The sequence below is a fragment of the Anser cygnoides genome, chromosome 3 (assembly GCF_040182565.1).
Source record: "Anser cygnoides isolate HZ-2024a breed goose chromosome 3, Taihu_goose_T2T_genome, whole genome shotgun sequence".
Lineage (NCBI taxonomy): Eukaryota > Metazoa > Chordata > Aves > Anseriformes > Anatidae > Anser > Anser cygnoides.
The window spans coordinates 85,245,781-85,270,186 of NC_089875.1; the positions used below are offsets into that span (position 1 = coordinate 85,245,781).

The following is a 24,406-nucleotide window of genomic DNA, read 5'->3' on the forward strand; positions in this document are numbered from 1 at the left end:
TAAAGCTGAAAATGTTTGTAGTACAAAGGCATCTCTCTGAACCAGTAAGGACCTGAGAAAAAAAAAAAAAAGTCAAGAATTATTATTTATGAGAAACAAACTTCCAAACTTACCTTTACCATCATGCTGATTATCTGTATCTTTGTCTATATTATCTATACCGTTAAGAGCAAGCAGCAGCCTCTTAATATGGTCACAGAATTTATGGACTATCTGAAGACAGAATGATGCAGGATTAAAGACTACCTGGGACTTCTATCAATGATGAACAAAATCTAAAAAGAAGCTCCGACAGTTTTAGCATCCTTGATGGCCCATCTCACTCTGTGCATTGAATGTGCATGATAATTGGTTATGATATTAATGACCTAAAGAGTCAAAATCATTGTTTGAGGATATGTGTACTATCATAGTGCTTTAGTATGACTGTAAAACAATTCCTCCCTGGCAATATATAAAGTATTTTCTTGCAATGAACTTCTCTGATGCTGCAGCGTAAGCTTTTTCCTCCTGTCCTCTTTTTATGTTCCAACTTTGGGCCAACACTTTGATTTGTTTTCCATGATCATTTCAGTCTTAGTCCTGGTACTCAATGTGGGGCCTACTAGTTATTAAAATTGGTTTCTGCTAAGCTGAAGGCCTAAGGCTGATGGATCAATAAGTCTGGGACTCGCCTGGATATGCTGCTTTGTAAGCAAATAAATCTCATGCTTTCTCAAATCTCTCTAAGAATTAGCAGTTCTTACCGCTCCTTCCTTCTGATCAATATTTTGTACAGAATTTGTTTTTAAGTATGCATTAGGATATTTAGAAGAGATTCATGCTAAACATAATTAATCTGAATGGATGAAAAATGTTTTGAGGAAAGTATAGTAGGCTGTGAAAAAAAATCTGGGTTTTCATGTGCGTATACTAGAGCTAGACTAGTAGTCTTCTTGCTAGGAGGTACAAAATATTCAGATATAGCCTGTGATAAGAAATAACTTTGTGTTGCAGAGATTCATTCAGTATCTGGCATCTAGAAACACATTGTTCAACCTCAGCAATTTTCTGGACAAAAGTGGATCTCATGGTAAGCCTACTCATGCCTATTACCTTAGTAAGATCCTAAATAAGATACTATTGTTAATTTGATTCTCCATTCATAAGAAGTTAATAATATAAAAATGATTCAGTAGCACATTTTTATAAGTACTTAATACAGGATCTCAAGTTAAATGGGAATTCCTGGATACTTTCACAACAATGTTTCTCAGTTCCTGCAAAATGAAAGGTGTATTAGTGAAATCTTCTTGTTCCTTGATTTGAAGGAGGAAAAACTTGTTTTATGGCAGCTCTACTAGAGAAGAGAGAAAATTTGTAGTGCAGCAGGTGTTGGTGGATATTTGTACAATGCTATAATAATGGGCAAGATAAAGTAATGCCATGTTACTTTGTCTCTTGTTGGAGGCATGTGAAACCAAAAAGACTTAAGTGTCTTTTATAAATAGTTACACAGGGCAGGAACAAATCCCCCATAGTATTAAACCTCTGTTTCTCCAAGCAAAACATGATTTGCATGTTCAACAATACTGGTATTTGGCAAATGTGAATTCTGTTCAATGCATGCTTTTGTGTACTTTGCTGATCTCTCTAAACTTACATTAGAGTTTTGTAGATAACACACCAGTGTCATAGATAATGAATCATCAGAAAATGGTAGTAATAAGCCTGAGCTGACAGAGATGCTTAACATAGAGAGATATTAAGGAAAAATACGGTTGATGACTAAGTTGAGGGATGTGGATTTTAAGGAAAGTAGTAAAAAAGGACCCATACCAAAGAGGATAATCAGTTACCTTCTGCATACATTTCAGTAACTTAGAAGAAGAAACATTGAATGAAAAAACAGAGTGTAATTCTAACTGTTCAGAAATTTTATAGACTTAAGGGCTATTGAAGTTTGAGGCTGCTTGCCCAATATCATGTGCCTTGAACATCTCTGGTGTAACAACTTCACTAATATCTGTGAATGCAGACATAATTTCTTTCTTCTAGTAAATCTAGTTGGGGGAATTTTGAGGGTCCATGTAAGAACTGGCAGGACTGATGTATGTAGAAAAATGGGAGTTGTAATTTGAAATCAATCATAGAAGCCATATACCAGTTAAGTATAATCTTTCTGTTAAATTGGCATTTTTCGTGTTTACAGAAGGGGGTAACTAATTTCACCATCAAGCCATGTTACCACATAACTCTGTAGTAGCCACTAGTAGGTTTCCACAGGAACCCTGCCATTGGTGCATTGCATACATCTGTTGATGTATGAGAGCAGTAGAGAGCAGTAGTAGATTGTTTCGTTGCTGCACTACTGTGTTTTCTTCAGAGGCAGTAAGATGTCTTCTGATGCCAGTTCTGTATGTGGAGTTGTATATTGTAGGGTATGCTGACTGTATGTTACTGTTTACTAAAGAACCTCCAAACAAGCATACAAATTAAATGTAAAATGTACCTATTTTGTTTGTTTGTTTGTTTGTTTGCAGGTTATGACATGTCCACCTTTATAAGGCGATATAGCAGATACTTGAATGAAAAAGCGTTTTCCTACAGACAAATGGCATTTGACTTTGCAAGAGTGAAAAAAGGGTAAGCAAAGTTTAGATATGTAAACTGGTCGGGTTGCCAGACACATAAAAACCCTATTTATGGCATTATGCTTAATTTTATTTTCTTAATGACTTAAGTTCTTTTTTTTAGCCACAATGAAACACCAAAATGGTTGGATTTCTTAGGTATTTATAATTGGTTAAAATTACACAAGGTGAAGAGGAAAGACTGTGGGTACTAAGCCAAATATTGAAGACCAAATTAAGGTGCCTTGAAGAACTGGGAGCTTTTAGTGCTAGGTGTTAAATCTGACTCTTAATGAATTGTGCTGCAGGGAAACTGTGTTTTAGAATTTGGGAAAGGAAATGCTCTGAATCTATATTTTGGATGTTTCATCACTCCAGATGCTTTCCATAAGAAAGATGTCTAATTATGAAGGAAAATCAAGTGAACACCTGAAGTTCTTAGGAGGCAACTTAGCAAATGGTTATAAACTGAACAGAACAGGGCTACAAACTCCTGTTTTTGTTTGCCACAAGGGTTGTGTTTAAAAAAAAAAAAATCTGAAAAAATTTAACCATGTTCAGAATAGCATCTTGGTATTTGACAGAACATTTTTTGGTCTCTTAACTGGGTCTTCCATAGCATTAGATATCTCTTGAAGCATTAACTATACTGTAGTATCGACTGTACTATAACTATAGCATAACTATACTGACTTCAACTGATTATCTCTTGAAGCACTAACTGTACTGTAAGTGGCTTAACACCCACTGAAGGTATAGTTGCTATATAGTGACTGCATACTAAAGTTGTCCCCTCTGATGATGAGTTACGTACGGGATCGTTCTGGCAATTTTGGTGTATTCTGCAGCTTTGTATTCTGCTTTGGATTCTGGTAACAGAGACATTAATGCTAGGTTTTCATCTCCGGCTGTCTCAAACTGCTAGACAGTATAGGGCCTACTGTAACAGCTTTGTAGTGTAGCTGGATGCTATTCCAGTAACAGGAACCAGAGTAATCTTTTGAATCTGTTTGAAATGTGAATCACATATAAGTTTTTGACATAAGGCTGGTAGCTAGTTGGATTGATATTCCAGGCAGGCTTTGATCCAGCAGAGCACAGTTGTCCTAACATCTTAAGTTCCCTTTGTCACATGGTGCCTTCACCATGTGTAAGTTTGGGTTACTCAGCTTCCTTCAATTTCCGCCTTGTAACATGTTGCTGCAAAGCCCTTCTGTACATATTATTTCCGGTTCTCAAAATAAGGTGCCTTAGAGTATAACGTAAAATAAGTATAAATGGTGGTACGCCTTCCTGGAGAGGAGACACCATACCTGTCAGTGGCCAGAATGGGTCCACACATGATGACTGTTGAGTGGGTTTGTGGTATTCAGAGATAAAAATGGTTATACATGAAAACATGAAAACTTCTGTGGGCTGCAAATAAGAAATGTTACATGTCCATGACTACTAGATGATCCCATTGGAATAAAAGGTCAGGACTGCTAAGGCAGTTCAAAGTCAGTGATAGCATTATGAAGAAATAATGGAATTAATTAGTACTCACGAACACAGAGGAAAGTGTCCTATGGTAAGAAGCTCTTAGCAAAGGCTGCCCTGATTTAAGATACTGACATGCATATATTGTGGCACTTTATGGGAAAAAAGAAAACCACCCACAATCTATAGAGATTTTTTTTGTCTTCAGTGACCATAGACATGTCATTAAAAATACTCTCAGTAATGAGTTGTCATTAGTTATTCATAACAAAGCTAATGCACAAAGACTCTAAGCACTTCTGCAACAGTATTTCTTGTCAAGTTTTTCAAACTCTCAGTGTCTTCTTTACACAAAAAGATCAAGCTCTCACATTCATCACTCTAACATAAAAACTCTTCTTCACCTGCTGTCAGGGGTGGTGGCTGGATGAAGTGCTTTCCATGCCAGCTCTTGTGATATTGAGGGAGGCAGGAGAATCAGGCAGTGCTCCAACTATTTGAAATGGGTTAAGCTTAAATTTAGATAGTAAATCAGTTTGGGGGGAGGGAGAGAGAGAATGCAATGGCTTCTGACCTGTATTCCCTCTTGCAGAGCTGATGGGGTAATGAGGACAATGGCTCCTGAAAAGCTACTGAAGAGTATGCCAATACTACAGGAACAAATTGATGCATTACTTGAATTCGATGTACGTATTGAAGCTGACCCAGCATTAACACTAACCAGTGATTTAAAGTGCTGCACTGTAAATAACATATTTCACCTTATAGGTAATGCTTTACAGATCTTCCCGTTATTTGGAAAAAAGTCCACTTTTTGGTGTCTCACTGAGATATAGTGCAGTGAAAGATGGCACTTTTCTGTATGTATGAAATGAGCAAATGTGGATTTTCTTGTAGGGTAACAGAATGGGAAATGAGGGCTGTTGAGGAATGTTGACTCAGAGAATGGAGTGATGCATCTTTTGCATCAGAGAGGGGAAAAAACGGAACAAAATGAGGTTAAAGAAACTTTTTTTTCTGTCTTTTGGTAACCAGCTTCTTTTTAAGGGGAGGCCATTTAAACACCTCATGTAGTATTTTGCTTCCTTAAAACTTTCACCTGGTTTTCAGCTCTAAGTGAACTGACTAAACTTTAATCTAGTCTTTTCATAGAAATAAATGTCTTCAATTTATTTATAATGCTATTAATGTTGGTGGGATTATTTATCTGCTTTATGAATAAAAAGAGGAATCAGTTGAAAGTACAGAGTAACATTGCAGAGAGATCTTTGAAGAATGGATCTTGAATTTTTTTCTGTTCTTGGTGGGTGGAAGGACACATTCCTAGATGTCTAGGGCCCACTTCAGCTTTCAGAGGAAAGCCTTAGAAGCACACAGTTTGGCTAATGTGTTTTTGTTACTTAAATGACTTAGGAATTGTGATAGTGGTCTTGGAAGACTTTTTTTCTGTAGTTTTCTTTTTTTATTTTTTTTTAAACAAAAGAGATCTTGTAATAAACAAGCAATTTTCTGCCCAAGTTAACATGAGAACTGGAAGAGTCTTGACTCCATTAACCTAACTGTATTACCTACTAGACCACTGAGGCTTTTTTAAACAATGCTATGAACTCACTCCTTTTGTCCAGTTTCATTAAAGCTTTGTTAAGTGTCCTCGCCTTCCACCTCTTTGTGAAGAAGTCGTAAGACATTTACTGTTGTTGGGGATACTCTTCTGCTGTAGTGGTTTGTTCTGGAGTAGTGGGAAATAAAAAACCAAACTGTCATCTCCTAACTGAAACAGAAGCAACCTTTGCTTATTTTTTTTGTGTGTGTGAAAATTTGTATTCAGTACTTGATTCCATCAATAACAGCAACATATATCTGGTATAAAGTAAAACTGCTGATTGCATTCAATAAATTTGTTGTAACTAACTGGTATTTTATTTGTAGGTTCATCCAAATGAACTGACAAATGGTGTCATAAATGCTGCATTCATGCTTCTGTTTAAAGATCTTATCAAACTTTTTGCTTGCTACAATGATGGGGTTATTAACTTATTAGGTAAGTAAACCAGTGTCTATATTTCACATACCATGAGCAAGTGAAAAGGGAGTTTCAGATCTGCTTCACTTTTTTTTTTTCTTCTTCTTTGTGGTGTGTATGTGTAACTTTCATTTAAACAATACATTATTCTTGACTATTCTATTCTGAAGTGAGAAGTGAGAGAAGACTTTAAGCCATAACCTCATACACTAGTGTTCATCTGAGGCTGGATTTTCATATGTTCTTAAAACTGTATGGTTTAAAGACACTGATCCCTAAGCACTGTGCTTAAAGAAACATACAGTGCTGTGTGAACCTGCATAATATGTCCAACAAGGTTAGCAAAGCAGCTTTTGCTATTTGATTTCTTTAAAAATGTCCAGATTCATCTTTCTGTTAAATACGCTATGTAGTAGTCTTATATGAAGTAATATGCTCCTGAATAACTTTACTGATCTATCTGAAAGGATGATGGCCAAAGCTGGGTCTTACCTCAGAAACTTACTTGCAGTCAACCTGCAAAGCCTGTGCAAGGCTGCAAGCATGTTCTGAAGCTCAGAAAACTAGGTGTGATCAATAACATAACACGACTTAAGCAGTCTCCGCAGGTGGCTTTGTTATGAATCCCCAAATCAGGAGTTGCCTTATACTGCAGAAAATAGAACTGACCTTGTAGAAAATAAGGTTCAACTACTAAAACCTTTGAGCACTTCAGCTGGTCTATAAAGATAGAAACTTAGATTACTTGGCCATCATGACTGTCCTAAAAGTCTGGCTGCAACTAGAAAAGGAGGAAAATGAGACTGTTACAAAGACTGAAAAGGCAAACAGATGTTCCTGAAGCTCAAATGCTGGTCTTGTATCCTTGTAATGTTATTTCATAATGATACTTCATAAAAGTAAGTCCCAGGTATTTTAACTGAAACTATAGACATGGAAAGCTGATGGAGCAGATACAAATGTGTTGGGCATAACAATTGAATTGAGATTTCAGTGTCTACTGCTACTTAAAGTGTAAGTTCAGGTTGAAATATGTAGCAGTTGTGCTTGTTAACAGACACTAACCAACTTAAGGGAATTACTTGAGTGGGAGAATGTACTGTTCTATGGTGGAATGAAGACAACTTGGGAGAGGAAATATATTAATATATGTTTAAGTATCTTTAAATACTTTGAATTTTAAGGTTGGTAGCTACTTTGTCTATTTATTATTTGTCTTTAAAAACCTGGTTTACCTCTCACACAATGTTGTGGCTGCTTGAGGTGCAGTTTTCCAGTCTATATAATTCTTAGGCTTCCCAGCAGGTCCAACTTCTGAATTCTACTAAGGACTAGGAATACCACTAGATCAGTGTCCAGGTAGAGAAATGTTAATGGAGTGCAATATTCTTGAAATATGATTTTCCTGAAAACTAGAGTTGCTGATGAATACAGACCTAATGTAAGACACCTTAACTGAAATTTGCCAAATTATTTCTCTAGAGAAATTTTTTGAAATGAAAAAGGGACAATGTAAAGATGCTCTTGAAATCTACAAACGATTTCTTACTCGAATGACCAGAGTATCAGAGTTTCTTAAAGTTGCAGAGGTAAGTGACTTCCAGTCTTCTGGAGTCTGGCACTTAAGTATTTCATGAATATTTTAGCATCAATATAAAATATTAATTGCACTTGTTAAGCAACTGACTCACTGTACATAAATGTGAGGCAGCATAGAAATTCTTGGATCTGCTTATTCAGCTCTTCTTGGACTAGTAAGCCCTGTGTAGGCTTTCCATATGTCTCTAATGTGCAGCCAGCCTCAACTTTCCTGGTAATGTAATGGATAACATGACTGCAACCACAGCAGTATTTCATGGAAGTGCATAATCTATGTTTCTAGGGCAGGGATGAACATAAGAATAAGTATAAAAATTTTATGTCTTCTTGTTAAGCCTTTGCAGCCAACTATAAGTTACTGCAATGTGAAAATTTCCTGATTTTCATTCTAGTTATCATTCCCTTCTGTGGATAATACAAATATTACATGGTTAGTTAACTCTTTTGCTGGGTTCTCATTTGTGGTAGTTGGCTTCTTGGCATAAGATGTACATTTTCCTTGTTTCATGCTTCACTATAAAGGGCAGCAGTAATGAGTTGAATAAAATATTTGCTTCTTTGCTATTTATTTAATTATTTATGAAGGATCCTGCTAGACTACTGAGTGGCATGTAACGCCTGATGTGAATGTTGAGGGAGTGGTAGCATGAAGACTTCAGATCTTTGAGAAGTACTTCAAGCACCTGTAGGTCAGCTTTACAGTATGGGGATTATATTGCCTGTATTTCAGGATTAGTAGCTGCAGTGGAGCTTGCTCTTCTGCAAAAGGTAAACCAACAGGCACTTTGAAAAGCCATATGTAATCAACAGGACAACTAACAAGAGACTGCAGACTGACACCTCATCTTGCTTTGAAACACTAGGAGAAAAGGGTGGAAAAACAACATTAACATTTTGCAAGCGGTGTCTTCTAGGACCTTCTCATTGGATGAATTTCAGAGGAAAACTTTGTTAGGATAGTCAGGTATCTTTTGAGTAATACATGTTTGGCAGTTCACTGCTGCTGCCCTCTGAGACAAGAGTACGTGTCCAGAAAGCCCTGCCTGATTTGCAGTAGGGAGTATGAACTTTACCAAGGTGGAAGAGAGAGACTGCTGCAAGTTGTTGAAGGTAATGGAATAGCTACTGGAAAGATGTGGGCATCTGCACATGCTAACTTTGTAGTCTTTTTCTAAAGACAAAACACATTATAGGTTGATGAGTGTGCCACTGTTGTGGTCAAAATTAATGCCTGCTGCCATGGAACAATGTGCTTACATTTTACCTCCTTTCTTAAAAATCCACAGCAAGTTGGAATTGACAAAGGTGATATCCCTGATCTTACACAGGTAAGCCTCAAGCCTCTCTTAAAGTCTTTTTGGATCTGTGTAATAAATTAATAAGTATACCAGGAGTCTAAATGTTTGTAGAAAATCACGCCACAGAATGTTTTAAAGCCCTCCCAATTTGTAAATAAGACAAGAACTGCCAGAAGCTCTTTATGAAGACCAATATAACTAGATTAATGTCTTTCATGATGGCTTCCAGCCTGCAGCTGGAGGGTGCACTGTGTTGCTCTTTCCTTGCTAAAGGACAGACTCTCACTGCCTGTAGAGCAATTTAGTCTTTGACAACAGACTGCATAGAGATTATGTTGTGACTTGTATCATAATCTCACCCTGACACTATCTTGGACCGGAGATGAAATTCAGAGCAGTTGTAGCACTACTGTGTTGGTCTAGGTACAGTAAACTGTAAGCTTAAATGCAGAAGCCATGATTTGATTGCTGAACTGTGTCAGTATGTAACAAAACTTGAACAACAAAATTCACCGGTGCTACTGTTGCTTAAAATCTATTGTGCTGGCACATTTACAAAATCCTTTGCAAACGGGCTTGAGTGCTTGGCTCTGTGTTTAATATCAAAAGGATATTTACTTGGAGGAGAGAATTCATACAGAAGACTTGGGACTTGTGGCAGTTTCAATGCCAATCAAATAGGAACAGAAGAGCAACCCAAAGCAGTTGGAGCAGAAGAGCAACCCAAAGCAGTTTAGCAGTTGTAAATCTTAAGTGATAATAACCTATGACTATGAAGTTTTTGTAAAGCCTCTTGAAAACCTGGTATAAATCAACATCAGAGTGTTGGTTCTCTTGGTTAGAAGAGCCAGATAATAAGTCTGAAACTCAGACATGTTGTGAAGATGGAGACTGTTAATGTTTATAGCCCTGTAGCATCTGAAATCCATAAATTCTGCTCACACTATTTGGCTGAGGAAACAGAATTGTAGTAGTGTATGGAATACCATACTCTGTTCTGAAGTAACTGAAGTAGGATGTTCAGCCAACTTTGTACCTAATGGGTTCTCTAGGAAAAGACCTCTAAGATCATCTAGTCCAACCTCAACTCAACCGTCACATGTGATATTTGATAGCAAACCTAAATCTCAAATAGGCCAGTATAACTGTTCTCCCACAGGCTGCTGTTTGGGACTTACTTGCTGAGGCTAATATGCAGCATTCTCTAGATTGTGAACAAGATCTAGGCAATGTATTTCAGTGAGAAATAAATAAAGATGAATTTCAACTAACATCTAATACCTGTGCGGTATCAAGAGTTGGACTTGATGATCCTTAAGGGTCCCTTCCAACTCAGGATATTCTACGATTCTATGATTCTATGATTCTATGATTCTATGATTCTAATATATAATTATATGTAATAATAATTTTGGGTAACAAAGCTAAAATATCAGTGTTATACCTAAATTCCTAATATAAGCAATAGAACTCAAAGTCGGTATTATTCAACTCAATAGTCAGTACTCAATAGTCAGAACTCAATAGTCAGTATTATTCCACAAGAAGCTGTCTGTGTTGACATTTGATGTGTGTGCATCTATTTAAATCCAAGCAAGCAGTCACAGTACTGAAATAGAAGTTGATAGCTGTCATCTTTGAACTTTCTGGTTTGGCTACAAGGTTTTGGAAGCTGAGGAGGCATCTTGGCAGCTAGGGAGATTGGCTCATTTACAGTTATTAACAAATCTTCAAGCATGTCAGTCTTACCCCAAATAGCTAGTGGAGAACCCATATCTATGGTTCCCCCATGATGCAGAGCAATAGATTAATCTAACAGACGCAGTATCTAGAAGAAATTAAGCAATGTTCAGAGTCACAAATTGGATACCAGATGATATTTAATTTACAAAGTGTTGCATCTGGTTAGAAATTTTCTAAAGCTGCTTCTGTGAATTCTGCTTCCCGGATGAGTTTCATGTTTTCTTGTTGTGTTTTCAGAAACCTGTGAATAATGCATTTGAAGGATAATTAAATTGTGTAGAGCTGCAGTTCATTAGAGGAAATAATTGTGGGATTTTTTTTTTAATTTTTTGAAACACAGCTTTCTGTTTACATGCTTACCTAGACACAACTTCTTTCTTATGCTGTAGCCTTTTTGAATACATGGAAGTCTGAATCTGTTCTTCAGCGAAGGAGACACTTATTACTAAGTATTCTTCAGCAGCAAGAAAAAAATGAACAAAGTCATTTGTTTTTAGCCAAAATCTTTCTTGTGCTTTCACTATTTAAAAATGAATAAACATGCTTATGAAATAGCAGTAACGGTTAATATGTTTCTGCTTTGTGTATGTACATGGTACATATTTAAATTCAAGCCATCAGTTAAGGATTTTTTGAGCACTTAACACATGCAGGAATCTTACCTTACTGCTCAGTTTAATGTCAAAATTAATATGCAGATGCTATAAGTACACATAGCTGTGCATTACTACTATAAGATACTAAGCATACTGAAGCCAGAAAACTGTTTTTAGGGTAATGTATATATGGGCAGTGGAAAGTCTGTTTTCAAGCATGGCAAACTAACTTTTTTTGATGAGTGTATATATACTGAAATTAAAGACAGTATTTATGAAAAACACTATAGGTATTGCTGTCAGGAATTCTGGTTGATCTGAAAGACACTGGTAAAGAGAAATCCCCTTTTAAAGACTGTACCAATGATGAAACGGTAACCCTGATGAAATACCTTACTATTACATGCTACTGTATCTCTCAAGGGTTTCCTCCTTGCTTGTTGATCTTGTAGGATTCTACTTATCTGGACACTATTTTTATACTGAAGTAGCTAAGCACACTGTCATTTGTATTTGACTACTTTTCTTAACTACCATTGTAACAGCAAGTGCATGCCTGGGGGTATTGCCAACAAAAGGTTTCTTAAAATTAAACCTAAGATTAGGGAGGCTTGAAAAAGCTTATGTTTGTAAATATCTAAAATGGTAATCTTTCTGAATTTTGAATTACCTGTTGAGCTTAGTAACTTCTGCATAGTTTTGAGAAGACTTAGCTAAAAGGTGGAATTGTGATTTTGGGGAGTCTTGAATCATAGGTAACTGCTTTCATGGGCGTTGGAACAGACTTTTAGTTAGCTTTGATTAGATATACAAATATTATGCAACCCTTTGGTCATAAATTACATATTGTAGATCTGGCTAAAAGTAGAACTAAAAAGATGACCTTGGACCTTGAACCTTGAAAAAGATGACCTTGAATTACTATTAAAATTGACTCTGTGGATGCCTATGCTGTTGTCAATGTCTAAAACTGACTCAAAGCATGATGAACACATCCTGGGTGTAAGTTTCAGGCTCTGTTTAGTAGAGGTAAATGTTCTCTCTCTGTAAATTTGAACACAGTATTATCTTTCAAAAGCTGTCTTTGCCTGAATACTTCTAGCATGGAAATACATTATTTTCGGTGTTGCAAATAAGGTAACAGCATGAGTGTGCACATGGTGGATTTAAGGGACTTTTGTGCTAGGTTTCTAGCACTGTTAGGTCAATTTAACATGTTTAGAAGTTTATCTTTCTCTTTGCTTTCAAGGCTCCTAGCAGTCTTATGGAGACCCTTGAGCAACACCTAAACTCCCTGGAAGGAAAAAAACCTGGCAACAAGTAGGTATATGTTTTGAGAAGGGCAGCAAGGCAAAACAGTAAAAATTAGAGACTAGATGATATTTAGGTTTGCCTCCCCCAATCTCTTTTAGTCACTTAGTTGGAAAATAAGCTGTGGTGACTATGCTTTTCCTTTCCCTTGCAAAATTATCTTAATAGCAACTGTTTATCTTACTGGGGTGTGGGAGAGACACTGAACAAGCGGACACTTTCCTAACAAAGTAAAATTAACTATGGAGCAGTCCTGGAAAGAACTATTTTTCCCTACTGCTAAGGCTTTTATTGTCAAAAATGATTTGTTTTCTAATGGCTTTGCATCTTCTTACTAGATACTTGTCATGGCTAACTCTAGGAAGGATTAAGCTAAAATTGTGTTTTCTCTTTTGCTGTTGCTTCCCTTGCAATTTAGTGAAGGGTAAGTACATATGTTTACATATCACTTGCATGCAGATGTGGTTATGGTTCTGTTTGCTATGTTTGTTTGTTTTTTAAGGTGTCTTCAACAATTAGAAACAGATATCTTCTTTAAATTGTATCTAAACTGTCGCTTGCTTTTGTACGTAGCGACTATGTTACTTGTAGTCACTTCTGTCTCAACTCCAGATCTTCTAATCAGTTCTACAGCTCCTAGGATTTACTCAATTGATTTAACCTATTAGGATGGATGCTAGTTCAGTACTGGTTCAGGTTCAACTCCTCTTTTCATTATCAGTGTCATTGTAATTTTTCATCTCTTAGATCAAAGCAGCTCTAAAAATAAGTAGCAGTATTTTCATACCCCATAATAATGAAAGTAAACAAATGCACTGGCATATGTTCTAACTTATGATTAAGGCTGTATAGATTAACATTGGTGTGATTTTTCTTTCATGTGGGAGAATCTTCAGCTTGGGACTTCACAACTAATTTTTTCCATACTTTTAAATATCATTTTAAAGTGACCCTGACTTTCTTTAAAAGAATGGTAGACTTTGGAAATTGGCTTATACGTTCTCAGAAGACTAGTATTAGATAACTGCTTTCCTATTGGTCTTACTTTGCTATCCTTGTAGGATTTTATAATATGGCTGTGTTTTGCCCCAATAATTATTTCCTGCTGGCTTCTGTATGCCCTAAAGCAAGACATTTGCATGCAACTTTGCCTTTCCTCCATTCTGTAGAGCTTATTTAAAAGGCAGAATAATCCTGTGATACTAATTAGCTAAAAAGATTAATTTATGCTTTGAAGTAACAATTTGCATTACGTCTCTAAAGTGACACATAGAAGTTTGAAAAAGGGGAGGGCATGCAGTTGTAGAGATCGAGATAGCTGTGATGTTTCATTTTAGGTCTTTTTGCATGTGTTGTGATGACCAGAAATACAGTTTCCAGAAATGTACTTATCACAAAACCCCCATTTTTTCCCCTAGATCTGGGGCTCCTTCTCCTCTGAGCAAGGTAAATACTGCCTTACTAAATAGTTGCTGTACTAAATAGTGCTATACTAAATAGTTGCTGTACTAGTTAATTCTTGTTCAGGTGATATGCTTAATTCTTGTTCAGGTGATATGCTTTAGAACATAAAGGCATAATGAATTAAGTTTCCATCTCCTGATTTGTTTTTTAGACTGTGCCACCTAGGCCTTACCTGAACGACAAAGTTGCATCTTAAAATGGCCTTGTAAATGAAGCTTTATAAAAACACTTTGCTGATTTGAAGTGCCATACTGCTTATACCAGTGCAGGATGCTAAGCAGCTTTACTAAGAATTGATGGTCATGCTTTGAGAAAGCATAAGACACTCATATCTTTGTCTCAATATCTTTTTTAATCTTCCTGTCAGTGAGACAGTTGCTATGTACTCTTTCTTCTCCAGATTCCTCACTCCATTTCCAGCTTTTTATTTGAAAATGCTGACTCTTTTTCTTCCTAAACATGAATATAGTTTTAAACTTTAATCTGATATACCTAGTTTCAGAATTGACCTTCATTAGTGAGAGTGCTCACCTTAATCTATATCAAGAGTTACCAGTGAAAACAGCTTGTTTAGAGTGTCAAATAAACTAATGATCTTTATGATGTTAGTATTACTGGTTCCTGCTGTACCTGAAACATTATCACACCATCGCTCTATGGTTAGTAACAACTGTTGTACAGGAAGAACTGAATGAAAACTTCTGAATCTGAGGGAGACTGTTCAATGCTTGATTCTACAGAAAGCTCTAACGTTTCTTTCCAAAAAGCCCATAGCTGTTTTTTAAAAATACTTTTTTTCTAACACTGTAGCACTTAGCAAGAACTACATAATGACTCAGGAAGTGTTCTTACAACTTTAGGTGAAGCCCTTCTCGCCCATTTATGTGAAGAATTTGGACCAATCTAGTCTCAGACCTTAGTAAAGTCTTGAGGAGAGTCTAGAATCATAGAATCACAGAATAGTTTTGGTTGGAAGGGACCTTAAAGCTCATCCAGTTCCACCCTCCCTGCCATGGGCAGGGACACCTTACGCTAGACCAGGTTGCGCAAAGCCTCATCCAGCCTGGCCTTGAGCACCTCCAGGGATGGGGCAGCATACAATTGCTGAGGAGCATATAATTGTCTTGGAACTTACTGAGAAGCCTTTGATACATAGGCACTGTTAGATGTCCTGGTTAGGATTTGAAAAGGCAAGTAATGCAACCCCAGAGCACGAGTCTGAGTTAGTTACATAGACACTGAGCAAATACAGAACCCAAGAGACTAAAGCTAATGTGAGGCTTGCTGCTGGTGTCCCTACATGCACTCAGAGCACCTGCAGAAGGCATTTCCTCTCGAGCCAGCCATCTTAAGGAGGAGTCCCCTTGCAGTTCCTCAACTCAGCCACCATTCTGGGGAGGTCTTGCTTTGCTCCCCTTAGAACAAGGAAAGATTTCCACTGGGAAGAGATGGGTAGGACCTGTGTGTGGTTAGGTACAGAGGAACAGGAAGGGCTGTTTTTTGTTGGTATAGGCATGTATCCCATGATCATACAACATACTTGTGACTTCTAGTGAGGAAATAAAATACTCAGGTTTTGTGAATTGCTAGCCCTGTGAAAATGTAGCCCAGTCTTCCTTAAATTCTCTTAAAAAGAACAACTCACAATGAAAGGACCTGATATGTAAACTGGACTTTTTAAGTATGTGAATCTGTGCTTAAGTTGTTTATGGGAAAATGCTGGTATATTGAATGTGTGTTTAAAATATTTCTCCAGTCTTCTCCAGCCACAACTGTTACATCTCCCAATTCTACTCCAGCAAAAAGTATCGATACATCTCCTCCAGTTGATCTTTTTGCAACTTCATCTACAGCTGCTCCGGTCAGGTAAGTAGAAAAGGATATTTGAGTTACTGCACTTGATGTAGATGCCAAAGTCACACTTGTAACTGGAGACTTGCCTGCAAGATTTTGCTTACTTTACAGATAGCGTACAATGATATTGAATGTGGTACATAATTCTACCAGTCTAGGTCACAAATGAGCTCAAACAAACAAAAGCAAAATAAACAAAAATCACACAGTTTGTGTCTACTCTGCTTTGCTTTCAGTATAGTAGTGATATTGTATAATTCTCAATATAACAACATAAACTTTCAATCAAATAAACTGAAGTAATATACAAATCCAAAGAAGTCTTTGACCTTCAGTACTGTTTTTGCTGTATTGCTGAATTAAGATCATTTTTCTTTCTGTTCAAATTAGTTAATGAAGAACATAAAATGAAATGAATTTTGGGAGGCTGAAATCAGAAATCGACATTCAAGTTTGGTCAAAGAGAAATTCTGACCCATATGTTCAAGTCAAGTTTGTTCAAGTCAGAACAAACCACTATTGTTTATTGTAATGAGCAGAAAAGAAAGAATTCTAAACATGTAAAAGTTGTAAGCCTGAACCAAAAGTATGAAGATGTGACTAACTTGATTTAAATGTCAAGATGAAATGCTTCATTGAGGAAAGAGCTTCTACAGTTTATTAATTAAACGTTCTAACTAAACAGACCTTGTTTCCTAAGGAAATATCCAGCTGGCTTAAGCCACCGAAGTCTTACAAATTCCATTCTACCTGATGTCTATTTCTTGCCTGGAAATGCAGGTTTCTTGTTTTCTGACATGGCATGGTGAAGTATTGAAGTAGAATGGAGCTATTTTCAGTTGCAGCAGTTACTTTCCCTGTAGAATCATAGAATCATTAAGGTTGGAAAAAACCTCTAAGATCATCTAGTCCAGCTGTTCACCTACCACCAATATTGCCCACTAAACCATGTCCCTAAATACCACATCTACAAACACCTCCAGGGATGGTGACTCCACCACTTCCCTGGGCAACCTGTTCCAATGCCTAACCACTCTTTCTGAGAAGAAATTTTTCCTAATATCCAACCTAAAATCTCTGTACTTAGGGAACACCTGGGATTTTGTGAGCATGGTTTTCTGGTGGTGTGTTTGTTTTCTAGGATTGTCACAGTTTAGTGATATCTAATAAATCAGTTAAAATGTCATTATCAAGTAATGTAAATAAGTTACGATCCCATCCGAAGATGTAATGTGTTCTTTGGCACTTATTGTAGTGCCCATGTTCATGGCCACTGCTCTGATGCAGTGAAAAAAACCATAAAATATATCTCTCTTAATGGTTCTGTTGGTCATCCAATCTAAGAATGGTTTTATCCAATCTAATTCCTAAAATCTAGTCATGATTTTTTTTAAACTTGATGGAATAGAAAAAATATGCCAATATTTAATATCTCTTCCTTTTTTGGCAGCTCTTCCAAACCATCTAGTGATCTTCTGGATCTTCAGCCAGATTTTGCGGCTGCTGGGCAAGCGGCTCCAGCAGCCCCTGCTGGAGCAACTTCATGGGGAGGTAGAGAAAACTGGCTATCAGCATCTCTTCTTGCTATCTCCCTTTTCTTGCTTGGCTGGCTGAACTGAAACCTATCCCTTTCTGTACTAGCACAGGATGTTCCCAGCTCACTCTGTGGGTTCTGCTGACCTGACAGGCAGGCATTCCTTTGCAGAACAGGACTACTCCTTTTTCTAAGTAGTATAATATATATTAGTATAATAGTATAAGCTGCTTATGAAGACCTGACTGCAAAGCTGGGGGGAGGGCAGGATTATGTAGCTAAACGTGAGCAGGAAAGGAATGGCTGAAGGTGAACAGGTAGGGTAGACACTTTAAAATAGTTGGGGAAGTAGAATTAGAACTGTTCACGTGCCTATTGTTAAGGTGTGGGCAGACATCAGCTCTTCCATTCATAAAGCAAAGCCCACCAGTAGGGGAAGGACCAAAAATATCTTTTAAAGCAAAAATGTGTCTAACAGGCTGTGCATGCCAAAGGTGGTAAATGATTCTGCTGCAAGTGCAGTTACCTCTGAAATCCCTTAACATAAACATCCCTTAACAATTGAAAAACTTCATTTTCTGTTTAGAGCTATAATATGAAAATAGAAATAGAGTTCTAACTGTCTTCAAATAGGAACCAGTTTTCTGGAATCTAAACTCTCTAAATCTAAACTGTGTGCAGCGCACACAGAACTGTGTCTGTTCCAGACAACATTACCAGCTGATGATCTGAAGAGGACCACAATAAATGTAGGCAACGTTCACTCCTCTCCTGTGAGGACCAGGAATTAGGCCAACAGATGATGATTTAAGTAGCATAGTTGTAAACCCACTGTGGTGCAGTCTTAGATCGTCTCTTGTGTGGCAGCTTAATGAACTCATTAGCCTTCTTACAGTAGGAATGCTACGCTGAGTCATGCTGACTCCATTATGAATGCTAATGCTGGGTACTAGTGACTTCTGCATACCCTGTTTCTGTTTTCATCTTTAGCTCATTAAAAATGACATTGTCTCTCAGCCACCTCATTATGAAAGTGTAGTGATGGTTGTCATGTAGACCATGCTTTGCATATTCATATTTAATCTGTTGATTTTTTTTCTCAGAAGTGTCAGTTTTATTAACTGAAATGTAATCTTATACAGAAAACAAGACCACAGGGTCATCTCTCCTAGGAAGTCTGGGACTAATTATTCCATGATTTTTGGTAGCATCCTACTTATTTTCTCTGTAGTTACGCCTTAGCAGCTGGTAGTTACCATTGCTGTCCTTCTCTGACATCCCCAAGTACAGGAACACAAGCTTTTCTGAGCCATTTCAGAACTCAGGCTTCTTGGCTAACTTTTTTTTTTTCCTTTTTTTTTTTTTTTCCACTTCCAAGCAGTTGCTCATTCATGCAGAATAAGTAGCCATTAACATTTTAAAATATTGATTCATATTGCAATTGAAAGCTGACAATTTGTTTTGTGTTTTTGGACAAAACACCTAGACTTTGGAGATTAGATATATTTGGAAGAGGTGTTGTATGTGTATTCTTTTGAACTACTGAAAACTTTTAAAAATTGCTCAGTAATATGTCTAGTCCTCTTATTGCAGAACAGAAAAGGACAGCGAATTTTTTTTCCTTTGGCCAGGATTATTACTAACCTCATCAAGTATACTTCAGACTTATCTTTCAGCATTTTGGTTACTTAGTAAGCTTCAAGTCTGTCTGCTTTGCTGATGGCAGGAGTCCAGTTATGGATGACCTGTTACCACACTGGAATCTTACTTTAAAAAAAAAAAAAAACAACAAAAAAAAACCCTTTCTAAATAGTTGCCAAAGACCGTGTCAGACATGAATAAACTGAGATTTGGAATTGATTTGTTGTGAAAATACTGAAACTTCCATTCATGTTTTATTTGATAATGAGGAAACCTTTGAACCTGAGAGGTTTTATTTATTCATTTATTAAAAGTGGTACGCTCTCATAAGTATTACAGAACCTTCTAAGTAGTGCAGGTGAGGCCACATCTGGAATACTGTGTCCAGTTCTGAGCTCTTTCAGTCAAGGGAGACTCTTGAGAAACTGTGGAGGGTCTTGGTAGGGGGCTACCAGGATTCCAGAGATGTAAAGCAAAGATTTTTTCCTCTTCACAGAGAAGAGAGGTTGAGGGAGCTGGGCCTGTGTGGTCCAGGAAAGAGGAGGTTAAAGAGGATTTATGACAGTGGCCTACAACTACTTGAAGGGAACTTGCAAAGTGGAGCCAAAGTTTTCTTGGCAATGATAACTGATTATAATGAGGGGTAACAGCAACAAATTGCAGTTTCAGAGCTGGTTGGTTGGTTGGTTCTTCCTTCCTCCGAGCAGGAGTTTGGACTAGGTGACCTCATGTCCACTTCCATGCAGGACTTTTGTGAGGAAGTGTAACAGTAGGTTCCTTGGTACCTGAGCTTCTTCCTCATCTGCAAAACTGTTCACACACAGCAAGTTGATGTGGGAACTTGTGAGAAAGTATTAGTAAGAGGAGGAAGCTAGAAAAATCGCTGTAGTTCAGAATAGCTAGGAGGATGCAAATACGAAATATTTCAAGAGGCAGCATCAAACCGGCACTTTGAATGTTACATAAGCCTCAGGAATTCAGGTTGTCCCTAACAAACAATCCTTTCTCAATCTTAGTTTCAGTGTAGGTTCATATTTACTGGTATATACAGTACACTGTATGTTCCATGTGTATGCCCTGTATATTTCTGAGTACAACACGAGTTGTCTAGCAAATAAGCTGTAACTTGTGAAACCTACACTTCTGTGGTAACAGTAGAAGATCAAGGTAGGGTAATAAGCGGCTTGCAGCATGCTGCAAGGTAAGCATTTGACAGGCAGGTTAGGCTGTGGTATTACAGAATTCAACCTGCTGTACTTTTTGTACCCTTGCAAGATGTCTCTAAGATATAAAAGCAAATTGACTTGAACTACTTTGAACTACCTTGCAGTTTACCTTAGAACATCGATTTGATAGCAGTATTCTTTAATATTAACTATACAATAAAACATTGGTTTTAGTTCTTCCCATGCTAAGAGTAAGTACACGCTGCTGTGCTGGATAATTGTAATTTCACTTCATTATGATCTATAACATAACGGGGTAACAAAAATATGTTGAAGAGTAAGCTACTAAAAGGTAGAAGTTTGCCAACAGCTGTTTATTTCAAGTCTAGCTGTGAGGCGTCCACCTGGTGTGCAGTAATGCGATACCAGAGTGCTGTTGCATTTTTAATATATTGTTGCACTCTTTCAGAATGGTATTTTGATGTAGCTTACCTTGTGAAGTGAGTCTCAAGAATATCTTTCCCAAGGAAACAATTATTAAAATGCATGCATGTAGTTTCTTGGTCCCTTTTTAACAAGTACTGTAAAATAAAGACAAACTTAGGAAGATTAACCTCTGCTTGCTCAAAGCATTTTGCTTCCTACATAAACATCTCGACCGTGTGCTGGCTGTTCAGTATGGATCAGATGAACCCATGACCCTGTTACATGTATAGTGAATCTAGGAGCAATACTGAGCTACTAGTTAGTAAACAGGGACAAACTGCAGAGTTTTCTCACATTTTCACAGCATGTAGGGTTTTCTTGGTTGTTTTTGTGTGTGTGTGTGTGTTCTGGTTTTGGTTTTGTTTTATAGGCAAAGCTTCCTCTGCTTGTTGTTGGGCTCAATAATCTGACTTGTCTTAGAGGACTCTAAATTGTAGAAAAGTCTATTACCAAAGATGCTCATAGACTTCTGTAAAGTTGATTAAGGAACCAAAGTTGGGACACAGCTAGCCTGCTTATGCTGTCAGTCACTCATAGTCCTCATAGCAAGTGTTAATAAGGGTGGTTGTTTCTGCGTAGTATGCTTGCTGCATCGCAAATGTAGGAAAAACTTTCAAAGAGTAGCTGCTCTTCTATACTATGACTTTTTTTTTCTTTTTTTCTTTTTTTTACCCCACAAGTCAGTCAAGTACAAGAACCTCAACCTGCCTGCCTTTCAGAATATATATACTTTTGGGCAGTAGGGATGCAATGATTTGTTTCCTGAAGTAACTTGACATTGTATTTGCCAACTGTTACCTGTCCAAATGCAGCGGCCTTGGTGCCAGGTTTGTGAAGGGTTTGAGGGCTGATATGTGGGTCAAAACAGCTAATCTTGGCAAAACAATAAGCCAGATTTTATTTCTAATAACTGTAACATTGACTTTGACCGCTACCTGATTACTTTGATCCAGCAAATACTTGCAACTAAACAGAATTGTCTTGAGTTTCTCTGCTATCTAAGTTTATTTTGCTAATAGCATAATAGCATTTTTTGTTTGTTTGTTTACTGATTTATATTGAATTCAATTACTTCTGATGGTTTATTGTACTTATATGAGCACTGGGGTTCACTGGGCCTTGCTGTTCCCAAATAAACTTTTATTTGGTGAGAATCTTGAATCTGTGTTTAGTTAGGCCAGTGGGCTTGCGTTTAAAATTGTCATTGCTCTTCTGGGATGTTAGCTACTCATAAACTTTAAAGATGCCTGTCAACTTCTGGTGCTACTCTTGCACTGCTAAGCCAAATGCAAGTTTGAGGAGAGGAGAAGGGCAGAACTTGTATAGTGTTGAAATGAGCGCTCTAAAGAATTGGGTTTTCGCTCTGCCCTGGCATAGTAAAAGGTAAGAGACCTTCCTGTCAGCTCTTATAGGTTACTACTTGGTCCACTCTGTTGCAGGGTAAAATACAGAAAATCTGCTGTAATGAAACAGTGAAAAATGCTACTTGTATGTGAATAACTTGGTAATTAGATATGAATTTATCAAATACATGGAATTTATGCACTAGTTCTGATATGAACAGAGATATTAAACAGAAAGAACTTTGTCATGTAACAATAATTTTGAAAAACTTTGAATGTTAGAAAATCAAGTGCATTTGTGAAACTATGTTTAAACTAGACATATCACTTAGAGAATAAACTTATGGCTAACGAACATCTTCAGTCTGGCAGTTCTACTAATTGGTTTGTTTCTTTATACTGCTGTCATTTTAATGGACAATCTCTAGACCTCTTGGGAGAGGGTGAGTAGTATTTTTTATTTCTAAGACTTCTGAATGTTAAGACTCCTTATTTGGAGCTCTGACTTATTTTTTTGCAGTTGAGTGTTTGTGGTCTCTCTCCCTCGTCCCCTTACTTTTCCTGTTTGATCTTCATTATGTGGTTGCATATAGATAATCTGGCTGCACTTTCCGGTGTTACCTCTGAGCCACAGATTTCAGATCCATTTGCCCCAGAGCCTAGTGCAACTACTGCTGCAACTACTGATACTACAACTACTTCAGCTGCTGCTACTACTACTACAACTATTACTGCTGCCACTGCTGAAGTGGATCTCTTTGGAGGTTAGTTTTGTTGCTCTAGTACTCTGCACCAATTCATAAGGTAGATGAACCAATATGAGTTCAGCTATTTGAAACAAGGACTCTAATTTAACTCTATCAGAGATGCATGTGTGTTGGCTACTAGATGGAACAGGAAATGTAAACTACCTTTTGGTTTCCTGTGATATTAGCTAATACAGTCCTTTGCATATGCCCAACTGTCTGGAAATGGAAAACTGTATACACTTATGACTAAGGTATCTTATGGTATACAGCTAAGAACATTAGTTTTCAGGTCTGTGAGGGGTTAAATAGGTATTTTTTCCACATTATTCAGTAACTATGATTTCTGGAAAAAACAGTTATTGCACTGCAGAAGATGGACATGGCAGCTTCCTGCATCTTTATTACATACCATGCTTGAGCTCTTATTTCATTAGGATTTTTCCTGTAAATGTAATACTGAACCAGCTGAAATTACTCTATTTCAGTACTCTTGAATCTTTGTTTTTATTTTGCATAGCATAACAGTAAATTGAAGCAGTAATGAACTTGTACTAAGTACCAACTATAAGATTAATGTATAGGAAACTTTTTCCTTTGTTTTTGTTATGCTCTTTCAGTCTCTAATGTTAGCTGCTAAACTCAAGTAAGAATAAGGACTACCCCACTCCCCCATACATTGTCAGCTTTCTTGTCTAATGGAGCAGGAGGTTTCTCAACAGCAAGTCAGAAATTACTGTTTCTTTTCAACATGGTACCAGCCCAGGTTGATGGAAAAATCTTCCAATTTACAAACTATTAACATATTTAAGATCACTCAACCACTCTGTATTTTTCTAGTTGTCTCTTCCTGTGAAGTGTACTTCCCATGGGACAGTGTATGTAAGAATTAGTAATAACTTACTTGGTATCAGAACTTCATTCCAGAAATTTACTGTATGTTCTCTGTGTGGGTGTGTTTACCTATTGATTGTTTACCTAGTGATAGGAGTGCTGGAGAGGTCTCATATACAAACTGTCTAACAACAAAGGTATTTCCTAAAGACTGGAAGTTCTTAGCTGAAAGTTTTGTTTAGGACTGGCATCAACAGATGTCTTCAAGATACATCCAGTAAAATTGCTGAGAAGCTGTGAGGAAGGAGTAGAACTCCTACACTGCTACTGAATCCCTTGTTTTAAAAGGATGGAAGAGAATCCAATACCACAGAATCAGGCAGTTCAGAAGCAATTTTAACCCGGGCAGCAGTTCAGGACACCACTAAGAGCAAGAGAGGATCTGGCGTTGGTTGCTCGCATAAGTCAAGGCCTGTACTCATGAGCACCCACTCAGATGCATAGTGTGTGGTGTGTACTTCTGTTGTTTAGACTTTGGGAGGTAAGCCAGTCTTAGATACTGCACTTTCAAATTGTATTGTTAGTTTAGAATAGATTTATATGACCTTAAAAAAATTAAACCGTAGTTAAATAGCTAGAAATAAGTGTAAATTTACAACTGGATTAGAATTCAGATT

The 24,406-nt window shown here is 37.2% G+C and overlaps 1 protein-coding gene across 24 annotated transcripts in view; it reads left to right on the plus strand.

Annotated features, from left to right (window-relative positions):
* Positions 1-24,406, plus strand: part of SNAP91 (synaptosome associated protein 91) — a 72,828-nt gene that overhangs the window by 21,417 nt on the left and 27,005 nt on the right. For 20 of the 24 annotated variants that reach the window (XM_013180139.3, XM_066994586.1, XM_066994596.1 and 17 more), the window contains exons 4-15: positions 997-1,072; positions 2,523-2,625; positions 4,684-4,777; positions 6,021-6,132; positions 7,597-7,703; positions 9,000-9,041; positions 12,600-12,670; positions 14,080-14,107; positions 15,882-15,991; positions 17,430-17,530; positions 22,578-22,592; positions 22,743-22,913. In XM_013180139.3, coding sequence (XP_013035593.2) covers positions 997-1,072; positions 2,523-2,625; positions 4,684-4,777; positions 6,021-6,132; positions 7,597-7,703; positions 9,000-9,041; positions 12,600-12,670; positions 14,080-14,107; positions 15,882-15,991; positions 17,430-17,530; positions 22,578-22,592; positions 22,743-22,913 — 1,030 coding nt within the window. The remainder of the gene's footprint in view (positions 1-996; positions 1,073-2,522; positions 2,626-4,683; positions 4,778-6,020; positions 6,133-7,596; positions 7,704-8,999; positions 9,042-12,599; positions 12,671-14,079; positions 14,108-15,881; positions 15,992-17,429; positions 17,531-22,577; positions 22,593-22,742; positions 22,914-24,406) is intronic. The other 4 variants (XM_066994604.1, XM_066994601.1, XM_066994603.1 and 1 more) reach the window with 1 other exon arrangement.